Source organism: Ceratotherium simum, chromosome 6 (assembly GCF_057802395.1).
Source record: "Ceratotherium simum simum isolate JZ-2026a chromosome 6, ASM5780239v1, whole genome shotgun sequence".
In the NCBI taxonomy this organism is placed as follows: domain Eukaryota; kingdom Metazoa; phylum Chordata; class Mammalia; order Perissodactyla; family Rhinocerotidae; genus Ceratotherium; species Ceratotherium simum.
Window position 1 is genome coordinate 64,959,754 of NC_141905.1, and position 18,733 is coordinate 64,978,486.

Sequence of the window (18,733 nt, forward strand, 5' to 3'; positions counted from 1 at the left end):
GTAAATGCTAGTTCCATTTTCATAGTTGTTCAGGCCAAAAACCTATCAGACAATTTGAGTTGTTTCCAATTTTTGCTTATGATAAGCAACACTGAGGTGAATGTACTGGTATAGAACTTTTTAATGGGTCTCCTCGCTTTCTCTTACACCCCACATCTAATCTGTAAGTGGACCCTTTTGACTCTTTCTTTAAAATATACCCAGAAATGGACCATATCTCAGTACCTTGGCACTCCCTCTTGGCTCAGGCCATCAGCTTCTCCTATCTGGGTCATTATCCTGGCCTCCAGCAGGTCTCTCTGATTCTTTCCCTGCTCTTCCCACCTCCCGCAATGCTCTATCCACCCAGAGTGGCAGCCAGAGTGAAAGGATCAAAATTCAAGCCATTAGCCTATCAGTGCCTTACTCACCAATGCTTTCCACATCACTTGGGATAGAGTCAGGGTGCTTATATCACCTACTGACCCCATTTCCAACACTCTACCTCTTCCACTCTGTTCTAGCTTACTGGACTCCTACACCCTTTGTCAAACATCACCTTCTCAATGAGGCCTTTGCTGACCTTGCTATTAAAACTGCAGACCCTCTCCTTCAGCACTTCCTGTCTTCTTTCTTGCTTTACTTTACTCTAAAGGCCTTATCACTCTCTGATAAGCTGAGTATTTTACTTACTTGATTGTTTATTGTCTCTTCTTCCATCACTAGAGTGCAAGTTCTCTGAGGGCAAGGATTTTCATTTAGTTTGATTATTGCTCGTATTCCAGTCCTTATAATAAAGCCTGGCATAAAGACTCAGTAAATAATGGTTGAATGAATAGTGTTTATGTGTGTGTTTGATTAGTTTTAAAATTTCCTCAGTACATTGTTTTATCTCATCTCGTGTCTAATTTTATATTTTTATTTAGTGTTTTTTAAAAAAATTGTGTTAAAAATACATACAACGTTTAATTTACCATCTTAACTGTTTTTAAGTGTACAGTTCAGTAGTGTTAAGTATGTTCACAATGTTGTGCAACTAGTCTTCAGAAGTCTATTCATCTTGCAGAACTAAAAGTCTATACCCGTTAAGCAGCAACTCACCATTCTCTGTTTCCCCGGGCCCCTGATAACCATCATTCTGCTGTCTGTCTCTATGAATTTGACTACTCCAGGTACCACATATAGGTGGAAATCATGTAACATTTGCCTTTTTGTGACTGGCTTATTTCACTTAACATAAATGTCCTTATGTTTCATCTGTGTTGCAGCAGGTGTCACAATTTCCTTCTTTTTTAAGACTGAATAATATTCCATTGTATGTAAATGGAACAATTTGTTCATCCATTCCTCCATCAATGGACACTTGGGTTGCTTCCACATTTTGGCTATTGTAAATAGTGCTATTATGAACATGGGTGTACAAATATCTCTTCAAGACACTGCTTTCAATTATTTTGGGTATATATCCAGAAGTGAAAATGCTGGATCATATGTAATTCCATTTGTAATTTTTTGAGGAGCCACCATAGCATTTTCCATAGCAGGTGCACCATTTTACGTTCCCACCAACGATGCACAGGGGTTCCAATTTCCCTAAATCCTCGCCAGCACTTGTTAGTTTCTTTTCTTTTCTTTTTTTTAAATAATAGCCATATCAAGGGGTTAAAGTGGTATGTCATTTGTGGTTTTGATTTGCATTTTCCTAATGATTAGTGTTGTTGAGCATCTTTTCATGTGCTTTTGGAAATTTTTATATATTTTTTTGGAAAAATACGTCTCTTCAAGTCCTTTGCCCATTTTTTAACTGAGTTGTTTGTGTTTGTTTGTTGTTGAGTTGTACTTTTTGTGCTTTTTATTTTTTTCTGAAAGGCCTCAATTATTGTTGCTTTATTGGTAATGCTTATGTTAAGTTCTGAAGGACAAGTAGAAATATGCTTAATATAATGGGTTAGGGTAGAAAGGTGGGGAGTCTAATCTTGGCAAAGAGAATGGCATGTATAAGTGGTAGTAGGTGAAAGAAACGTATATAAGCTTAAATATGCATTGATGTTCTATCTGTAAAACGTATATGTAGTTTACATATTTTCCCATAATAGGACATATATGTATATGCCTATGTATATATATGATGACAAGGTTTCTCAAAGCGGTAGCACTATTGACATTTTGTGTTGGATAATTCTGTATTGTGGGGCGCTGTCCTGTGCCTTGTAATGTGTTTAGCAGCATCCCTGGTCTCTACCCACTAGATGCCAATAACTCCCTCCCCTGCCCCCAGTTGTGACAATTAAAATGTCTCCATACATTGCTAAATGTCCTCTGGGAACACCCCCCACCCCTCCAGTTGAGAATCACTGCTGTAGAGGAGATAGATAGATAGATAGATAGATAGATAGATAGATAGGGAGTGAGTGCTGATATATTGGTATATTTTGATTAAAAGCCTTATATATAACAGGCTCTATTTGTGTGTAAGTAAATATTCAACAACATATTAATTATATCAAAAGGTTTAGGGGTCAGCCTAAAGAATCTCTCTCATATTCTTTGTGAGCTTTGTATTGATATTATTGTTATTTCTTATTGAGTACTAACTGTGCTAAGGGTCTCCCATTAGGACTCAATTATATACTAAATTATAACATTTCTCCTTTTCTATTCAGAGAGAATCTACTTACTCCTATTCTGAGACTATTTCAAAGCATTGAATTAGAATTTGTTTCCTTTGCATTTCTGGCATCTCTGGCAGAGTGAGAGACTGAGAAACCTTTAGCTTTTACCCCATTTTATAGATTGCACACAGGAGAGATAGAGAGGATGGCAATTGAATAAAGTAAATATTCATCAATGGTATTGTAAGACTCACCCAGCAGCAGGAAAGGGTGAGTTCTGGAAAGATTTCTGGGGAGGATTTTAACATCTCCAGTAATAACTTTGACTGGTTTAGACACAAATAAGCTTACAGGATTTTGAAAGTGTAAGTTAACTAAGCACAGCCCCTACCTAATTCCTGACTTCCCTGTGTGTCCTTTGCAATTTGCAGCACACCATTAAAATTCGGGCCACCATTATTCAACTTTCTGAATTTCCTGCGGAAAGCATTACAAGTGGGAAAAAAAAAAAAAGGATATTGCACCATCCATATGTTGGTAAACTCTAAAACTTGCCCATCTCTAATCTGAGATACAGGCAGTCCATGTACAGGGAACAGCCAAATCCATAGAGATTGGTTGTATAATCTTCTCACCCCTAAGGCAGTGGCGTGTTTAGTTCCATCGTGGGCTAGAGCCTCCTGCTGAAAAGATGAGAGTGGTCATTCAAAGACACAGTTATATTTAGCAAATTGATAATCACCTACTGATTGGTGTTCATTTTGGCGGTGTTGATATTTGCTAAGAGTGCGTTTTTCTTAAAGTATTACAAGGAATGTAAAATGCATGTAAAATAAGTGTAAAATGTAGTTTTTTTCTCCCCCACCCTGTCAAGTTTATTTTTTTTAATTGTGGTAAACAAAAAAAAGCAACCTAACGTGAGATCTACCCTCTTAAACTTCCAATTGTACAGTACAGGATTGTTACCTATAAGCACAGTGTTGTACAGCAGATCTCTAGAACTGTATCATCTTTCATGACTGAAACTAGATCCATTGAACAACAACTCCTCTTTTCCCCCATCACCCACCTCTTTCGTTTTTATCCACAAAGCTCAGGAATGATGAGAGCCAAGAGGGAGGCAAATAATCCCCAAATCGCTTCTATTTGTCTCCAACCTGCCTGACATTGCTTCTAACTTCAGTTGTGCTCTTAGCCTGGGTGATTTAATGATAACAGTTAATGGTTATTTAGCAGTTATAGGCTGTGCTAAGCTCTTTTAATCATTATCTCATTTAATCCTCAACAGAATTGTAAGTTAGATACAATTATTATCTCCTTTTTTCTATATAGATGAGGTAACAGACTTGGAAAAATTGAGTAATATCCTCACGCTTACACGGAAAAGAGTGGACTTAAGATTTGAACTCAAACCACCTGCCCCCACAGCCTATATCATTAATAACTCTGCAAAACTTATTTGAAATACCCCTTCTCCCCTTCTAGTACGTGCATACAACTGCTGCAGATCTCATGACAGGGCGAGCTGGGTAAAGGATCAAAGCAAAAGGAAGCAAAAGCAAAATAAAACAAAACAGAAATCTCCAATGGGAACTCTTCCTTGTTCATATTGTCAAATTGGTATTGTGTAAATGCAGAACTCAAAGACATCTGAACAGGCATCGCCATAGGTTTTATACCTGTAGACATGTAATTCAAAATTGAGAGGCAAGAGTTGTAAGTTTCTTTGTTTCTGTAGAAAGTCATGTGCCTATTTCATCAATTTAGTTCACAGACATGTTTCATTTGGGTATAATTTTTTTTAAAAATCCAATTTTAAATATTTTAAGGAAAAGTGTTCCATTTTGGCACAGTGCTCACCACTCCTTGTCTTGCTTTATCTGCTTCACTCATTTACTTTACCTACTTTGTCCCTTTAGGCATTTGAGTTTGATTAACAATAAAAATTTGGGTGGACATGGGATGAATTTCTTTATATATGTGGTATATTAATGTACAATACACATATTTTACCTTGAGACAATGTCTTATGAAGCATTTGCTCTCTTTATACGGTCACGCATCATTTAATGAATGGGATATGTTCTGAGAAATGCGTTGTTAGGCAATTTCATTGTTGTGCATACATCATAGAGTGTACTTACACAAACCTAGATGGTAGAGCCTACTACACACCTAGGCTATATGGTACTAATCTTAGAGGATCACCGTCATCAATGTGGTCCATCGTTATCTGAAATGTCGTTATACAGCACATGACTGCATTTATTTTAATATTATGATCTCTTCCCTTTTTTTTTGACTTACAGTATATTTTGATTCCTATTCCTTTAATTCTTCACGTGCTCTTGGTCAGAGGTGGATATGAGTCAGAGGAGGAAAGGGGCATTCTTTTTTTTTTTTTTTTTTGTGAGGAAGATCAGCCCTGAGCTAACATCCATGCTCATCCTCCTCTTTTTGCTGAGGAAGACCGGCTCTGAGCTAACATCTATTGCCAATCCTCCTCCTTTTTTCCCCCAAAGCCCCAGTAGATAGTTGTATGTCATAGTTGCACATCCTTCTAGTTGCTGTATGTGGGACGTGGCCTCAGCATGGCCGGAGAAGCAGTGCGTCGGTGCGCGCCCGAGATCCGAACCCAGGCTGCCAGTAGCGGAACGCGCGCACTCAACCGCTAAGCCACGGGGCCAGGGCTTGAAGCTGCTTTTTTTGGTGTGGATTTCTTAGAGATGCTTTAAAAAAGGGTGAAGACCTGCTTCTCTGATTTCTACTTGTCCTTTGGTAAAGATAATAAAGTGCTAAGGTTTCAAGGTCCACTGAAGTGTGAGTGTGGGGGGAGGTGGTGGTGTTTGAGTCTATCCGAGGAGGTAATAAGCAAGTTGCTTTCCTCCTCTGAGCCTCAGTTTTCTTATCTGTAAAATACAAGTAATGATACTTCACATAATTTATGTATGGTTTTGATAACATATCCAGCACAGATTCGAAATCCAGAACATGTAGGTTGCTATTTCCCTTCCTTTCATTCGTCTCAGAAACTAGGATTGAATACAGACACTGCCAGTGATATCAAAGTATATGAAAGGATTTCTGATGAGAATGTCAGAGAAAGGTTGCAATAAAAATGTACTCCTGCCAACAAAATCTCCTTAAAACCACCACACAGTGTCAATATGCCTGATATATAAACTCATTTCTGTGTGTGTGTGCGTGCACACATCTGCCTCGCTGGCACATGTGTGAGCGTATGTGTGCACAGGTCTGTGTGGCCTTTGTGTGCAGATTACTGTATCTGTGTATCAGGTGTGCGTATGTGTGTGCAGAACTAAGCAGGGCTGGAGACAGAGAGTACATCGCAGTAGATATTGGATGGTAACCCTTATTCAGTACATTGTAACTCCCAGTATATAAAATAAAGTCCGTTTATGATGTTGGTCTTATCTTCTAATTAAAATCATAGGCATGAAGCTTCTTTATACCTGTATAAAATAAGCAGTTTAATTTCTCTGCACCAGGGGAAAAATGATTTCATTGCCTGTTATGGAGCCTGTCGGTACATGGTGGGAAGCAAGCAAGGGCGGTTATGAAAGCTCCATTCTTACCAGTATATTTGTCCTCTCTGTCTCTGCAAGGAGCACGAACGCATCCTCTGAGCTTTTCTTAAGGGCAGCGGGGGTGCTTTCGCCAGTTGTCCCTACCCCCCAACAGTGTCAAGGAGGAGAAAGTTATTCTGTCTCTGAATAACCGATCTAAGAGCTTTTCCCCTACATTATTCACACATGAATGAAAAAAAATTATACTGCATCCATTTCTCAAAAATTTGCCGATAACTAGTAATAACTTATTTCATTGAGGCCAAAGCAAATATTTGAGAAAAAGAAAGTAAGCTTGTCTTGGAAGCGGTAAAGGACTAAAAGAGGAAAAGGACTATGAATCTTAGCAGTTAAAGGGATTGAATTTGTTTTAAAGCTTACTTTATAATACTAATATATGCTATGGGTAACATTTTAAAAATCCTGCTAATTAATAGTTTTATTTTATAAGGTATGGGAATGGTTTTTGGCTTTATTTTGTACTTTGGGCCCCATGGTTCAGACCATGTGTAGAATTAGCCCTAACAACTGGTGGCAGTGTAGACAAAGACAGGAAAAACTGTAAGAGGAAATAAACTCATTTGTTCATTTAGTCACTCAGCAAACATTAGGAGCTCAAATAAATTGGGTTGAGCTGGATAATGAAGGTCAAAAGTGCTGTGCTGCTGTTGAAGCCAGAGGTGTAAGCAGGGGGCAGATTTTGCCAGGCTATTTTAAGGATTTTAGAATACAGGAAGATCAGTGAGAAGCCATTAAATGATTTAAGTTGGAGAATGTCAGAATCAGATTTGTATTGTTGGGCGATTAGTCCAGCCACAGTGTGCAAAGTGGATTGCGGGGGACAAGGCGAAAGAGCTTGGCTGGGGATGTCTTACAATTATCCAGTACAAAGAGTATCATGTTTTGGACTAAGGAATCACAATGGTCAGGGAGAGAAGGGATCTGATTTTAGAGGTAAACTGTAGATAAAATACACAGGGCTCATAGACTAAATAATTTTGGGAGGTGAGTGGAAAAGCAAAATCAAGGATGACTCTCAGGATTTTGGCTTCAGAGGAATAGTTGGTGGAAACATTCCCTGAGCCAGGCAGGAAACACTGGGGGAGAAATAGGGCTGGGATGAGGGACGTTGTGGGACATGTTGAGTTTGAGGTGTTTATGGGACATCCAAATAGAAGACTCTTACCAGGAAGCTGAGTTTTCAAGTCTGAAACTGAGAGGAGGAGGTTTGTGATTTAATTTATGAGCTGTTCCCAGAAAGGTGGTAATTGAAAAAAATAAAAATGAGAGTGGAAGAAGTTACTGAGGAGCAGCGTGTTGAAGGAAAAGAGAAGAGAGTCAAAACTGAGGGTTGAGGAATAGTCCTAGTGTAAGGCTCATCAGAGAAAGTTGAATATTTGAAGGAGATGAAAAGGAAGGCCAGGTAAGTATGGTGTTATAGAAGCCCCTAGAAGAGAATGCTTCCAGAAGGATGGAATTGTCAGTGGTGTCAAAGACTGTTAGGAGTTTAACTAAGAGAAAGATCTGAGTGTCTAAGTGTCTATTGGATTTAAATACTGGAAAGTCAATCACACTTTTAGTGACACCAATGTCGTTGAGGTACTATAAGTAGAAACCAAATTGCACTGAGTGGAGCGGGCTTTTAAGTAAGTACTAAAAGGAAAATAGTAATCATAACTATCAATTGTCAAGAATATACATTATGCCAAGTGCTCAGAGCCAGTTTTGGTATCATCATACTTAATTGTTGTTGTGGAAACTGAGGCCTCTAGAGGTTGAGTAACTTTCCAAGGTGACACAATGTGAACAGAGAAGAGTTGAGATTTGAACCTGCTCTCTCTGATGCCAAAGGCTTTTCACTACATCATTCTATCCCTTTGGCTTGAGGATGACAAACTCTCTTGAGTGGCAGTATTTGCCCCAAGGGCCTTTGGACATATGTGCTTTGGAAAATATCTAGAATGAAGGGATCATGAAACTACATAAATAAATTAAATCACTAAAACAATTCAGAGCAAAATAAACAGTGGAGTCATAGGGAGATCCTCTTCGTGACTAAAGAGACATAAGAGCATTAGTATGATGAAGAGTGACATGGAATATTGATGGGGGCTTGGGGGAGAGCGGTGTGATGGTCCCAAGGGCAGGGGACGGAGGACCATAAGAATATGCTCCCAGTACTTAAAAGATGGGCATCAAAAAATGAAGCCTCATTTGTATGCAGACCTAACCATGCACAATATTTCAGCTCAATTCAGCAATGAAGGACTAAATCAGGAAAAAAATACCAATATTTCATATAGAGGACCAGATGCCCCTTTCTGTGCTGTGATATACAAGTACAGATGACTTTATATTTATGCTTTAATTTCTTATATTTATTCCCTCCTACTAACTCTGTCTATATTTTCTCCTCTCTCCTTTCTTTAGATCATGCTTCTTAGTGATCCTGAAATGGAGAGCAGCATATTGATCAGCTCAGACGAAGGGGCAACCTATCAGAAATACCGCCTCACCTTCTATATCCAAAGTCTGCTCTTTCATCCCAAGCAAGAGGACTGGGTGCTGGCCTACAGTCTGGATCAAAAGGTGAACAAACACTGTTTTCAATCACATCTTGTCATCTAGGTACCACCCGATGAAAAGCGCTTGTTTACTCAATCCAGAGTTTGGAGGGGATTCAATGACATTGTGTCATTCCAACCAGGTTGATCTTGTCTGCAGCAACTAACTTTCCTTTCTACTCTTTAGTATCAAAATGTGCAGGCAGACGTATTTCATTTATTGGCAATGCTATTTATCATTCCACAGGTTTAAGATAGTTTTCTCTGTAATTTTATTCATTTGACCTTTAAAACAACCCTGTGAAGTAAGTAGGAAATGTGTATTCATAATAATTTTATAGTAACTGTAGTAAATAAAGAATGGCGAAGGTGCTTGTTCAAACCTGCCCAGCTCGCAGCTGGAGGAGCCGGGGCTTGAATGCACCTTGTCAGATTCCAGGTCTAGGGTATATTCCATCACACAATGCTGCCTTGATTTGGTAAAATTTGAATATACCATTGTTCTGAGCTTAGCAAAGGAAAGAAAGCCTCAAACGTGTCCGTTTTGTTGTTTTCTAAAAGTACATTTAAGATATAATGGTCCAGTAAGTCTTCCTCTTTGAACCTCAGATCCATATATCCAACTATGTACTTGACCTTGCCTCTTGTAGGTCTCAGAAGCCTCTTGATTCAACATATTCCAAAAGTGAACTCCTGATCTCCCCTCAACATAGCTGGTTCTCTTCTAGTATTCTCTAATTGTATCATTCAGCTGCAAAACTCAGAAACCTACGAGACATCCTTAATACTCCTGTGTTCCTAACCCAGCATCTCTAACCCATCATTGAGTCTTCTCTCTCAATATTCTTTTGATTCCATGCAGTTCTTTTTGCCATCGCCACTCAAACATAGGCTGCATCCGTCATTTGAACTATTGCCAGAGCCTCTTCCAGTGTGATCACACTATAATCTGAACAATGTATTTCCCAAATGTAGATCTTATGATTTCATACATTTGCTTAATCTCCTTCAGCATTTTCTCATTGCTCACAGTGAAAAGACCAAAGTTATCAGTAGGATCTGTTAACACCTACTTGGTCTGGTCCCTCCTTCTCTCTCTTGACTCACTAATATCACTTCCCTTTGAATGGTCTTCTTCTAGTCCCTCAGCCCAGCTGTCTCCCTTGCTCTACTTCCTGGGCCTGGAATCTTCTTCCCTAAAGTAAATCTCATCACTGCCAGATCTCAGATCTAGTATCACTTCCTCAGGACGTCTTCCCTAAACTCTCTAACAAAGTTAAGTCCCCCTTGATGTTCTTTCTCATAGTACTATATACCTTCCCTTCAGAGTGCATGTCACGGTTGAGATTTTACATTGATTTATGGATCATCTGCATTCCTCACTGGATTACAAGCTCCAAGAAGGCAGGACCGAGTCTGGTTTTACTCACTGTTGCAGCATAGTCCCTAGCAGTGTGGCTGGTGCTTAATTAATGCTCAGCAAATATTTGTTAAGTGAACAAATTAGTGGATGACTACATGGATGCTATGATAATAAACCCTCTATAGTTGAAACTTATACTTAAGAAAAGAGACTTCATATTATTCTTCTTTGTATTGCCTGCCGTCTCCAGAACCTTAGTATAGTGCGTGATGCCAAACTATTATGTAACAGTGTTTTGGAATCAATCAGTGAAAGGACATAGATAATTACAAGCACTGTCTTGTGTAGAGATATCTGCAGAATAGCCTTGGTTGAAATAGCTTCTACTCCCTTAAATCCTGAAACAGTTGCTCCTCAGTATGTATTTGAATATGTGATTGTAAATGTGAGTGTGTGAGTGAGAGAGGGATGGCAGTACCTTTAAACAATCATTTCAACATAACCTTTATATCTTTCATTAATGGAGCCTCATGGTGGGCTCCAGGAGCTTAATGCAATCCCCCAAGGGCAACCACATGACATTTGCAGAGCAAAAGCCATTGCAAATACATTTCTTTCATGACATCAAGTGGATATTGTATGAAAGACTTAGCCAAATGTCATATAGTCTGTGAGTTTAGATGCTTAGTATAGCCAGGAATCTTGAAGCTATATTGAGAAAAGAAAAATAAATTATTTGGATGTTATTAAATGGCTGGATGGTAATTTATTTAGATGAAGCTTAGAACGCCTAAACCACGTTTTTATTTATACAGAGACAAGCTAGATTAGAAGCAACAGACATCACATGCCAGGAGGTTGATAAACCAGATGCAGTATGCCTTGTGTATATCTAGAAAGAATATCCTTTTTCTCCATCTCTGCAGCACTGAGAACATCTGGGGCATTGCTCATGAAGTACCCTTGTGGAGATAATACATTCAAAATACTTTCAGACTTGGTGGCTGCTTTTTCACTTAGTAAAATTATTTGGAACTGTGGCAGCGGGTGTTGATGGATTTTCCTAATCACACTTCACATCTCTGGATGTATTATTCCTTAGGTACTCTTTCTTGTTGACATCTTTTGCATAAAGTGTCTGAATGTTCTTCAGGCCCATAAAGTTTCTAACCAGTGCCCTGCCAATCTTTTAAATAAATGATGTGAGGAGGTGGATGATGCCCCTGGCAACATTTGCAGAGATGGCATAGAAACCTAGCCCCGGTCAGCCAGGTTGCAGCAGAGCTTTTCTTTATTTTGGAGTAATTTATTGGATTAGAGTCAAGGAGAGTGGTGCTATGCAGCAGCAAATGAAGATGCACGAGTAGTTGAGACTGATACACAAATGTCTTATTTCAGACTGGAGCCTTCTCTGATGTGTATGCATTGAGGCAGCTGGTTTCTTCTAGAATAAATGAAAAGTGCTAGTATTAAGGTAACTGCAGCATCAAAGGGAGATGTTTGTGGTGAGGAGTGAATCAATGTTCCCTTATTGTGCCTTTGATGAAATGCACTAGCAATTTCTTTAGAATCGGTAAGGCTATCTCGTTATGTTGTATGTATTACAAAAGACCTAATTGAATGATATTTTAAAGAGACAATATCCAATGGCTTTACCTTCCAAATTGCCGTCCCGAAGCTGCAGGAGACTTGCTGGGAGATCTCACTTGGTAAAGGCACTGCTGGAGAATTAAGGAGATACCTTATGGATAAAACAAAATTGTATCTAGAAATTGAGAGATGCACATAGTGTTGTGTTAGTTGAGATGCTGGATGACAGCTTGTGAGTCGACTGGGAAACATGGCTACCTTGTACTAGTCAAGACCAGGTTGTGGGTGAAGATGATCTAAGCTTTCCAACTTCCAAAGCTGCAAAGGGGTGGGGACGTAGGGGGCAAATGCACTTTGCACTGGACCCTGTTGGAGGGTCATGCCTCTCTCTTCAATTCTGATGCATCCTAATGTAGCAAAGTCCTTTTCTGTTTACCGTCCAGCTTGACTTGGGCTTTTGACCAAGTCATTCCATTCTGGCCATCCTATGAGCTTCCCAATTCCTGCTAATTCCTGTGCCAGCTCTACAGATTATGCTTCCAGCTTGCATTTTAATAGAAAAAGACTTAGGAAAAAAAGATTCCTTCTTGGGTGTAAGAATCTTTGGAGATGCTTTATAAGAATCTTTATGATTAAGAAACAAGCGGTGAAAGTAATAGGTTGTGGTTGACCAAATTGGAAATAATAAAAGAAACGCTGCTCCTCTCCTCTTCTCTCAGAACCAGAGCTCTAGAACATCTTTTGAGAGCTCTGTATTTACCTGTTATTTAAGAGGCGGGATTCTCTTTTGTTTCCATCAGGCTATTTCTTCACTGTTGACCGAAACAGCTTACATTGTGATGTTTTGGATTAGCTGGAGGGCTGAATAATCTTATTAAAAATGAGAATTTTTGAAAGATTTTGAGATAGGTTTTGAGGACATTGCAGTCCTCTAAATAGATAGGTGTTGTTCTCATCACTGGAGAAATCTGGATGTTTAAAGATCCTTCGTTTTGATAAGAGACTCAGTGTAGTTTTTAAAAATGGGCACATGCTCGTGCGTTCACAGATACATACACCCTGGCACAGGGGGCCTTCCACAGAGATGGAGAGTTGAAAATAGCTGTTTTTCTGCGTGAAAGATGGGACTGCAAAGCTCTCTATTATCATTTATCTTCTTGGCAAAATGAAACTTTAACAAATGCAACTGGCTGTGGAGATCAGAGATGAGGAACTCAATGGGATTTCAGACTCTATTGTTTTTCAGACACTTTTGGGCTAGACTGGTCTAGAATTGTCAATAGTTTCAATCTAAAGATGACTTTCTGAAACACCAGCACACATAATGAAGGGTTGCTGTTATGGTAGTTGGGAGTGGGGTGCAGCTATGGTGTTTTTTTTTTTTTGTGATCACGTACTATCAGCCGAGTTCAATAGCAGCTGACAGACTGAGAAACTGGTTAGGGCACTAATGCAGTTTTAGGCATCGTCACTGGCAAAGCTGGGTCCACAGTGAGGAGGTGATGGTGGTTCCAGCAGGCTTCACGGTTGGACCCTATCTGGGGCTGCCACATCACATATGAGCAGGGCAGTGGCAAATTTGAGTGTATCTGATGTGTGGAGGGCCTGAAAATTCAAAGGGAAGTTTAAACCTGTACTTCTGGAATGCTAGATACAAATGAAGCTGTCCCTTTCGTCTATATTATCATATAAACTCTCAGATTAGAAATGTAATTGTATGCAGAACCTACAGGATTAGCAGGTGATGATAACTTTCCTCTGTAGCCATTGGCAGAAACAGGCTTCATGTCTCCCCACCTGGTGGGATAAAGCTGTTGAGGATTAACTAGGGGTGACCGTGGTTTTGAAGCTTATCCCCCATGGAATAAGACTAAGATTAAAGGGCACCTTTTATTTAAAGAGAAACATTACATTTTCATTAGGTCCTCTTCCATGCCTATAAAAGCACTTGTGTATCATTTAAGAGAAAGAACAATCCATCACCCCACTCGCCTTTGGGAAGCTGACACTGCTCTTATGGATGTCTCATGGGTGCAATGGGGATGTGCTATCTCCATCACCATAGAAACACCAGTTTCCATGAGGCCACTTTCCTGAAGGTGAAACAAAACAGTGGACTGTGTGGCCTTATTACCTATTAAGGAGGTGGAGCAACCATTGTGTTATTCAGATATTACCATTAATCTATTTGAGCTGAGTTCTGAGTTCTGAGTGACGAAACTGGTTTAATGTACAATATTAACTTACATTCAGTGAGGGTGGTGTAGTAAAGGATCTCCACCCATGGTAACATTGCTCACGAAAACATTAGCTCAAAGGAACAACCTTCAGCAAAATTATGGATCCAGTGGCCTTTGTCTTCCCAAGCCTGCTTCTTCTATATCATGTCCCAGACTCTCAGTTCCCTGTCTCCACCATCTAGGTGTCCATTTTGGTAACCTGACACATTTCTGTCAGGGAAAAGAACAGTTGCTAAAATAATTAATGGAAGATGCAGCGTCTATATGTGTTAAGAAGGGTACTCAGGTATTTTTTCCCATCAACACTTTTCCCAAAGCAATTACGTTTTCATGGTAGACGTGCAGCCATGGCAGTATTTTGGTGAAGGAAGTGACTATAGCCACAGGTGGGCAAGGAGGTGGAGCTTCACAGCCACTTCCTACATGACGTGACCTTGTCTTCACCCAGGCACTGATCCTTTGTGCTCGCACTGCTGCCCAGTGTCCCTAACTTCCACCCCTTTGTCTTTCTGACCCCAGGTTTCCGGTTTTCGAGTTGGACTTAGGAATTCTTCTGCTTGTTCCTTCCTTTGCAAACCTCTCTGTACTTAAGATCTTGTCTACCTGACCTGACCATGCTTTCTATTTTCCTTCCATTCTCTGCCTCCATCTTGGCCACTCACCCTGGTGTGATAGCACCTGATCTTTTACAGTCAGGATCAGACCTTTTAAATCAAGGTGTAATATACATAAAGCAAGGTGCACATATTATGAACTCAATGAATTTTCATAGACTGAATACACTTATGAAACCAGCACCCTGATCGAGGAATACAGCATGACAGGCATCCCAGAATCCCCCTTGTGCACTTCTCCAGTCATTATCTTCCACTCCCAGTGGGGCTGCTATCAGTCAGGGTCATTTTTTATTTTGTGCAATGATTTACAGCTGGCTAAATTGATGAAGGAATAGACGTAAGATGAAATTCCTCAGAAGGAAGTTTGGAAGATAGCAAGTGAGGTAAATGACAGATAGGGAGAATTTTTAAAAATATTAACGTTAGAGAATTAGACTAAACCAAAGGCAAGAATTCATTGACGTTGACTAAGCCCGGATAATCCAGAAAATTTGTAAGAAAACTTTCAAAAAATTGCTCATTTAAAATTAATGTAACAGGTTTAATTTTTTTTAAATGTGTTACTTTCTGTGCCTTAAGAAAAATATCCAAAGTTGGCAAAGTTGTGGTGAAACTTATATTCCAAAATAGTATTGCCGGTCATGCAAATGAGTTTTCCTTCCTGAAAAAAATCGTGGCAATGTATATCAGAAGACATACATGTATTCATAACTTTGATCCAATGATTCACATTCTTCACTTCTGAGACTATACTAATGGATTAACCACAGAACTCCAGGCATAATGATATTTATCACAGTCACTTATAATTGGAAAAACTGGGTAGAAACATACTGAATGCCCAACATGAATGGACTTTAAATCATGGTACATACGTTTGCCAGAATAATTTGCAGCCATTAAAAGGGTGGTCATGATGACCAGGTAGTGACATGGATACATATTAATACCTATTTAATACGTACATATCTCATATTGTGTAAATAATATATGCAAATTCATACATAATATATATTAAATAAAGTATTACTCTTTGAATACAGGTGTGCAAAAAATAAAACAAGAAAGGAAAGAAGGAAGGGAGGAAAAAAAATTTTTAAAAAGAATGGAAGGAAATGTTCCCAAATATTAACTGAGTTCTCTTAAGATGATATAATTATATTTCTTCATATTTTTTCATACAATTTGTTTTCTAATTTTCTATTTTTTTTAGATTATGTTTTTAATAAAAAATTCTGACAAGTAATCTACCTTGATTTATCTTATGTCCAGTCCTAATTGGATTTTAGGTGTGAATAGGGTCAATTTAGATAAAATCATTTCAAATAATTATTTAACACCTTTTCAAGAGGCAGTGTGGTGTAGAAGAAAATTTCCCTGAACTAGGAATACATGGAGCCTGAGTTTTCTCTTTTCTTCAGCTTTGCTTTTCATTACTGTCCCTTTTGAATCATGAAACTTTAGGAGTTATTCTTTTTCCTAACGAAAAGTATACTCTTGCTGGATATAGCCTCAATCTATATTATGTATAGCTCATGGGTAGATATAGGTTTTATTATTTAGAAGCACCAAATATAGATAGATGTTAAGGAAGTGATTTATTCTGGTAGTTTTTCAGATGAATTTTGCAGCTATATCCTAAAATTGAATTAGTATTTGGTTATTTGATTTGACAGCTGTAATGGAAACAAATACTCTGGAGCCAAAGGGTGTAGACATATGCAGTGAATTAAGGTTTGTGCCTAGTACCTCTTACCCTGCCCATGTTACGTTAGTCAGTGTTGGACGTACAGGTGCTTCTCGGAAATGGAGATATATGTTCTTAAGTATCTCCTGTGTATGGGCACGGACAAGTGCTTTCATATACATCATTACATTGAATTCTCATAGGAATATGTAAGGTAGATGTTATTATTTCCAAGTTACAGGTGAGCATCTGATGCTTGAAGGCGATATTCACTTGCTCCAAGTCACACAGCCAGTCAGGGGCATGGCCTGCTCTCTAGGCCTGGTTGAAGTCCCCCACCATGACCACCACACCTTGATGTCTGTAGTAGACAGACTTTCCACCACCTTGGGACAGAGTTTCATATGGGCCACTTTACACTGAACCCTAGCCCCAGAGAGCATTATAATAGTAACACAAGATCAGCCATGCAGAGACCAGACCTTCAAGTGAACCCAGTGGTTCTTCTGGCATATCCCTCAGCTGAAAGCACTTTCCAGGGTGGGACTTTGAAAAGGGAAGCCATCAAACTGCTTACTGATGATAGACCATAAGACTAATTAATTCTGCCTCAGGCAGAAAATAACAAGGCGGTTGTGTTTGTTTCACGTTTTGTCCAGTTTTGCTCACTTTTGCCATTAATTTGTTCCAACATTTGGGTTAATATATAGATTAAACCAAAGTGCTTGCCATTTAGCTAGGTAATACTATGATCTGAAGTTTTTAAAGGAAGCTTATGGAGACAACATCTTTAATATGGTAATGAAGATAGAAGTTGAAATCATTTAACTTCATTTACAAATCATGAATATGTATTATGCTTTAAATGAAAAGAAAAGCTAAAACAGATATAGTGTTTGTTCAATTTGCTAAAGAGAAGACAATTTGTCAAGATTTTTTTCCTCAAAACCCAAGCAATATGCAAATGTAGGAAAATCAGACCCCCATGTTAATTCCATGGCATGATGAATATTTTTATAATCCTAATTAGTACCAGTCATTTAGTCTAGCAATTTCCCCCAATCTAGCCAATTTGAAATTAAAATAGATGCCTTGATTACAAAACTCATTAGCAAAGAAGCACCCTTCTCACTAACCAGTTCATTTAAAATGCACAAACTGAATGAAGTGTGGAATACTTGTGTTGTCAATTGGCATAAGTGAAGTGAGTCTTAATTGGAAGCATTGTGAAGTATTTGTATTGCTGCATGTTTCATTGCAGTATAATATATCATTCATTAAATATAACAAAAGCAACTTTTAAATGGTTTAATTAAGCGGAGTTGGTGCACTTGGTAATTTTTGTAAAGTCGAATGTCACAATTGTTTGCATTTGAAGTACTGATGGGTATTAATGTCAGGAAGACGAAGTCTGACTCTGCATTTATCACTCTGATTATGCAAAGAATGGCAGGTTTAATGTGAGAGGAGAAAATTAAATTATAGGACATTGACTTCTTACTTAAAAGTACCCACATGCATATCGTCCTCGTACATTTGGATGCAGAAACTCCAGAACTGCCAGATTTATGGCTGGGAATGGAGGGAAGGAGCTGAGGACTTCGAGTGAAATGGAAGGAGAAAATAACAGCTGGGGATTTTTCTTTTTGTAATTTCTTTTTTAACTTTCTTTTTTAATCAAGGGAGGAAGTAGTAGGTGGAGAGAAACTCTAGCCAATATATTTTTGTCTACTGAAAAGAGCAAGAGATGTGTAGCAGTGCGGATTGATGTTCTGTCTAAGCCAAATGTGGTGGGAGTGGAAGAGGAGGGGGAAATTGGCTCCAGACCAGGGAAATGCTGGAAGTGGGGACTCCACAGAAGTCCTGAACTGGGGCCAGATAGCAAGAAGTTCAAGGCTGGTTTTTCTGTGGAAGAGTCTACCAAATGAGTTGCAATAGTGGCGGTTCTATAGGCATAAGGCATAAGACAAGTACAGAAGCTGCTGTTCCATTGATGTTTATTCTCTGTGTAATCCAGATGTCAGCTGTTACCTCATATATATGCATTCTTTCAATCCCACGTCAATGAAGATGCAAAGCTCAGCCATGTCACTGATTTCCATGAGAAATCTAATTTTAACAGACACTGTTGATGTCCTGCCCATATCCATTTGATATTTCCACTGTAGTGTGCTCCCACTGACTTTTGATAGCTGGCATTTGCATTTCTTTGCTATAGGGCTTTCTCCAAACCCTGTAGAGGCTACTTCACTCCTCTGCACAGCACTCTGTAGAAGTGCAGGGAATTAACATGTAAGAGCAGCCTCAGACAATGACCTCAGAAATTGGTGTACAGATACCCTGGTTCCCTTGCTTCTCAGGTGGGATATATCTGAGGCATGTGTTTTGTACCTTTTCTCTGGAATTTCTCAATGGGATTAAGCTCTAGTTGCCCATAGAGTTAGCTAGCTTTATAATATACCATATATTGACTGCCTTCCATTGCCTGGGGAAT

General features: G+C 39.0%; 1 protein-coding gene across 1 annotated transcript in view; it reads left to right on the forward strand.

The window, feature by feature from the left end:
• Positions 1-18,733, forward strand: part of SORCS3 (sortilin related VPS10 domain containing receptor 3) — a 579,597-nt gene that overhangs the window by 302,878 nt on the left and 257,986 nt on the right. Inside the window, exon 4 of the mRNA XM_004428052.3 lies at positions 8,609-8,767. Coding sequence (XP_004428109.1) covers positions 8,609-8,767 — 159 coding nt within the window. The remainder of the gene's footprint in view (positions 1-8,608; positions 8,768-18,733) is intronic.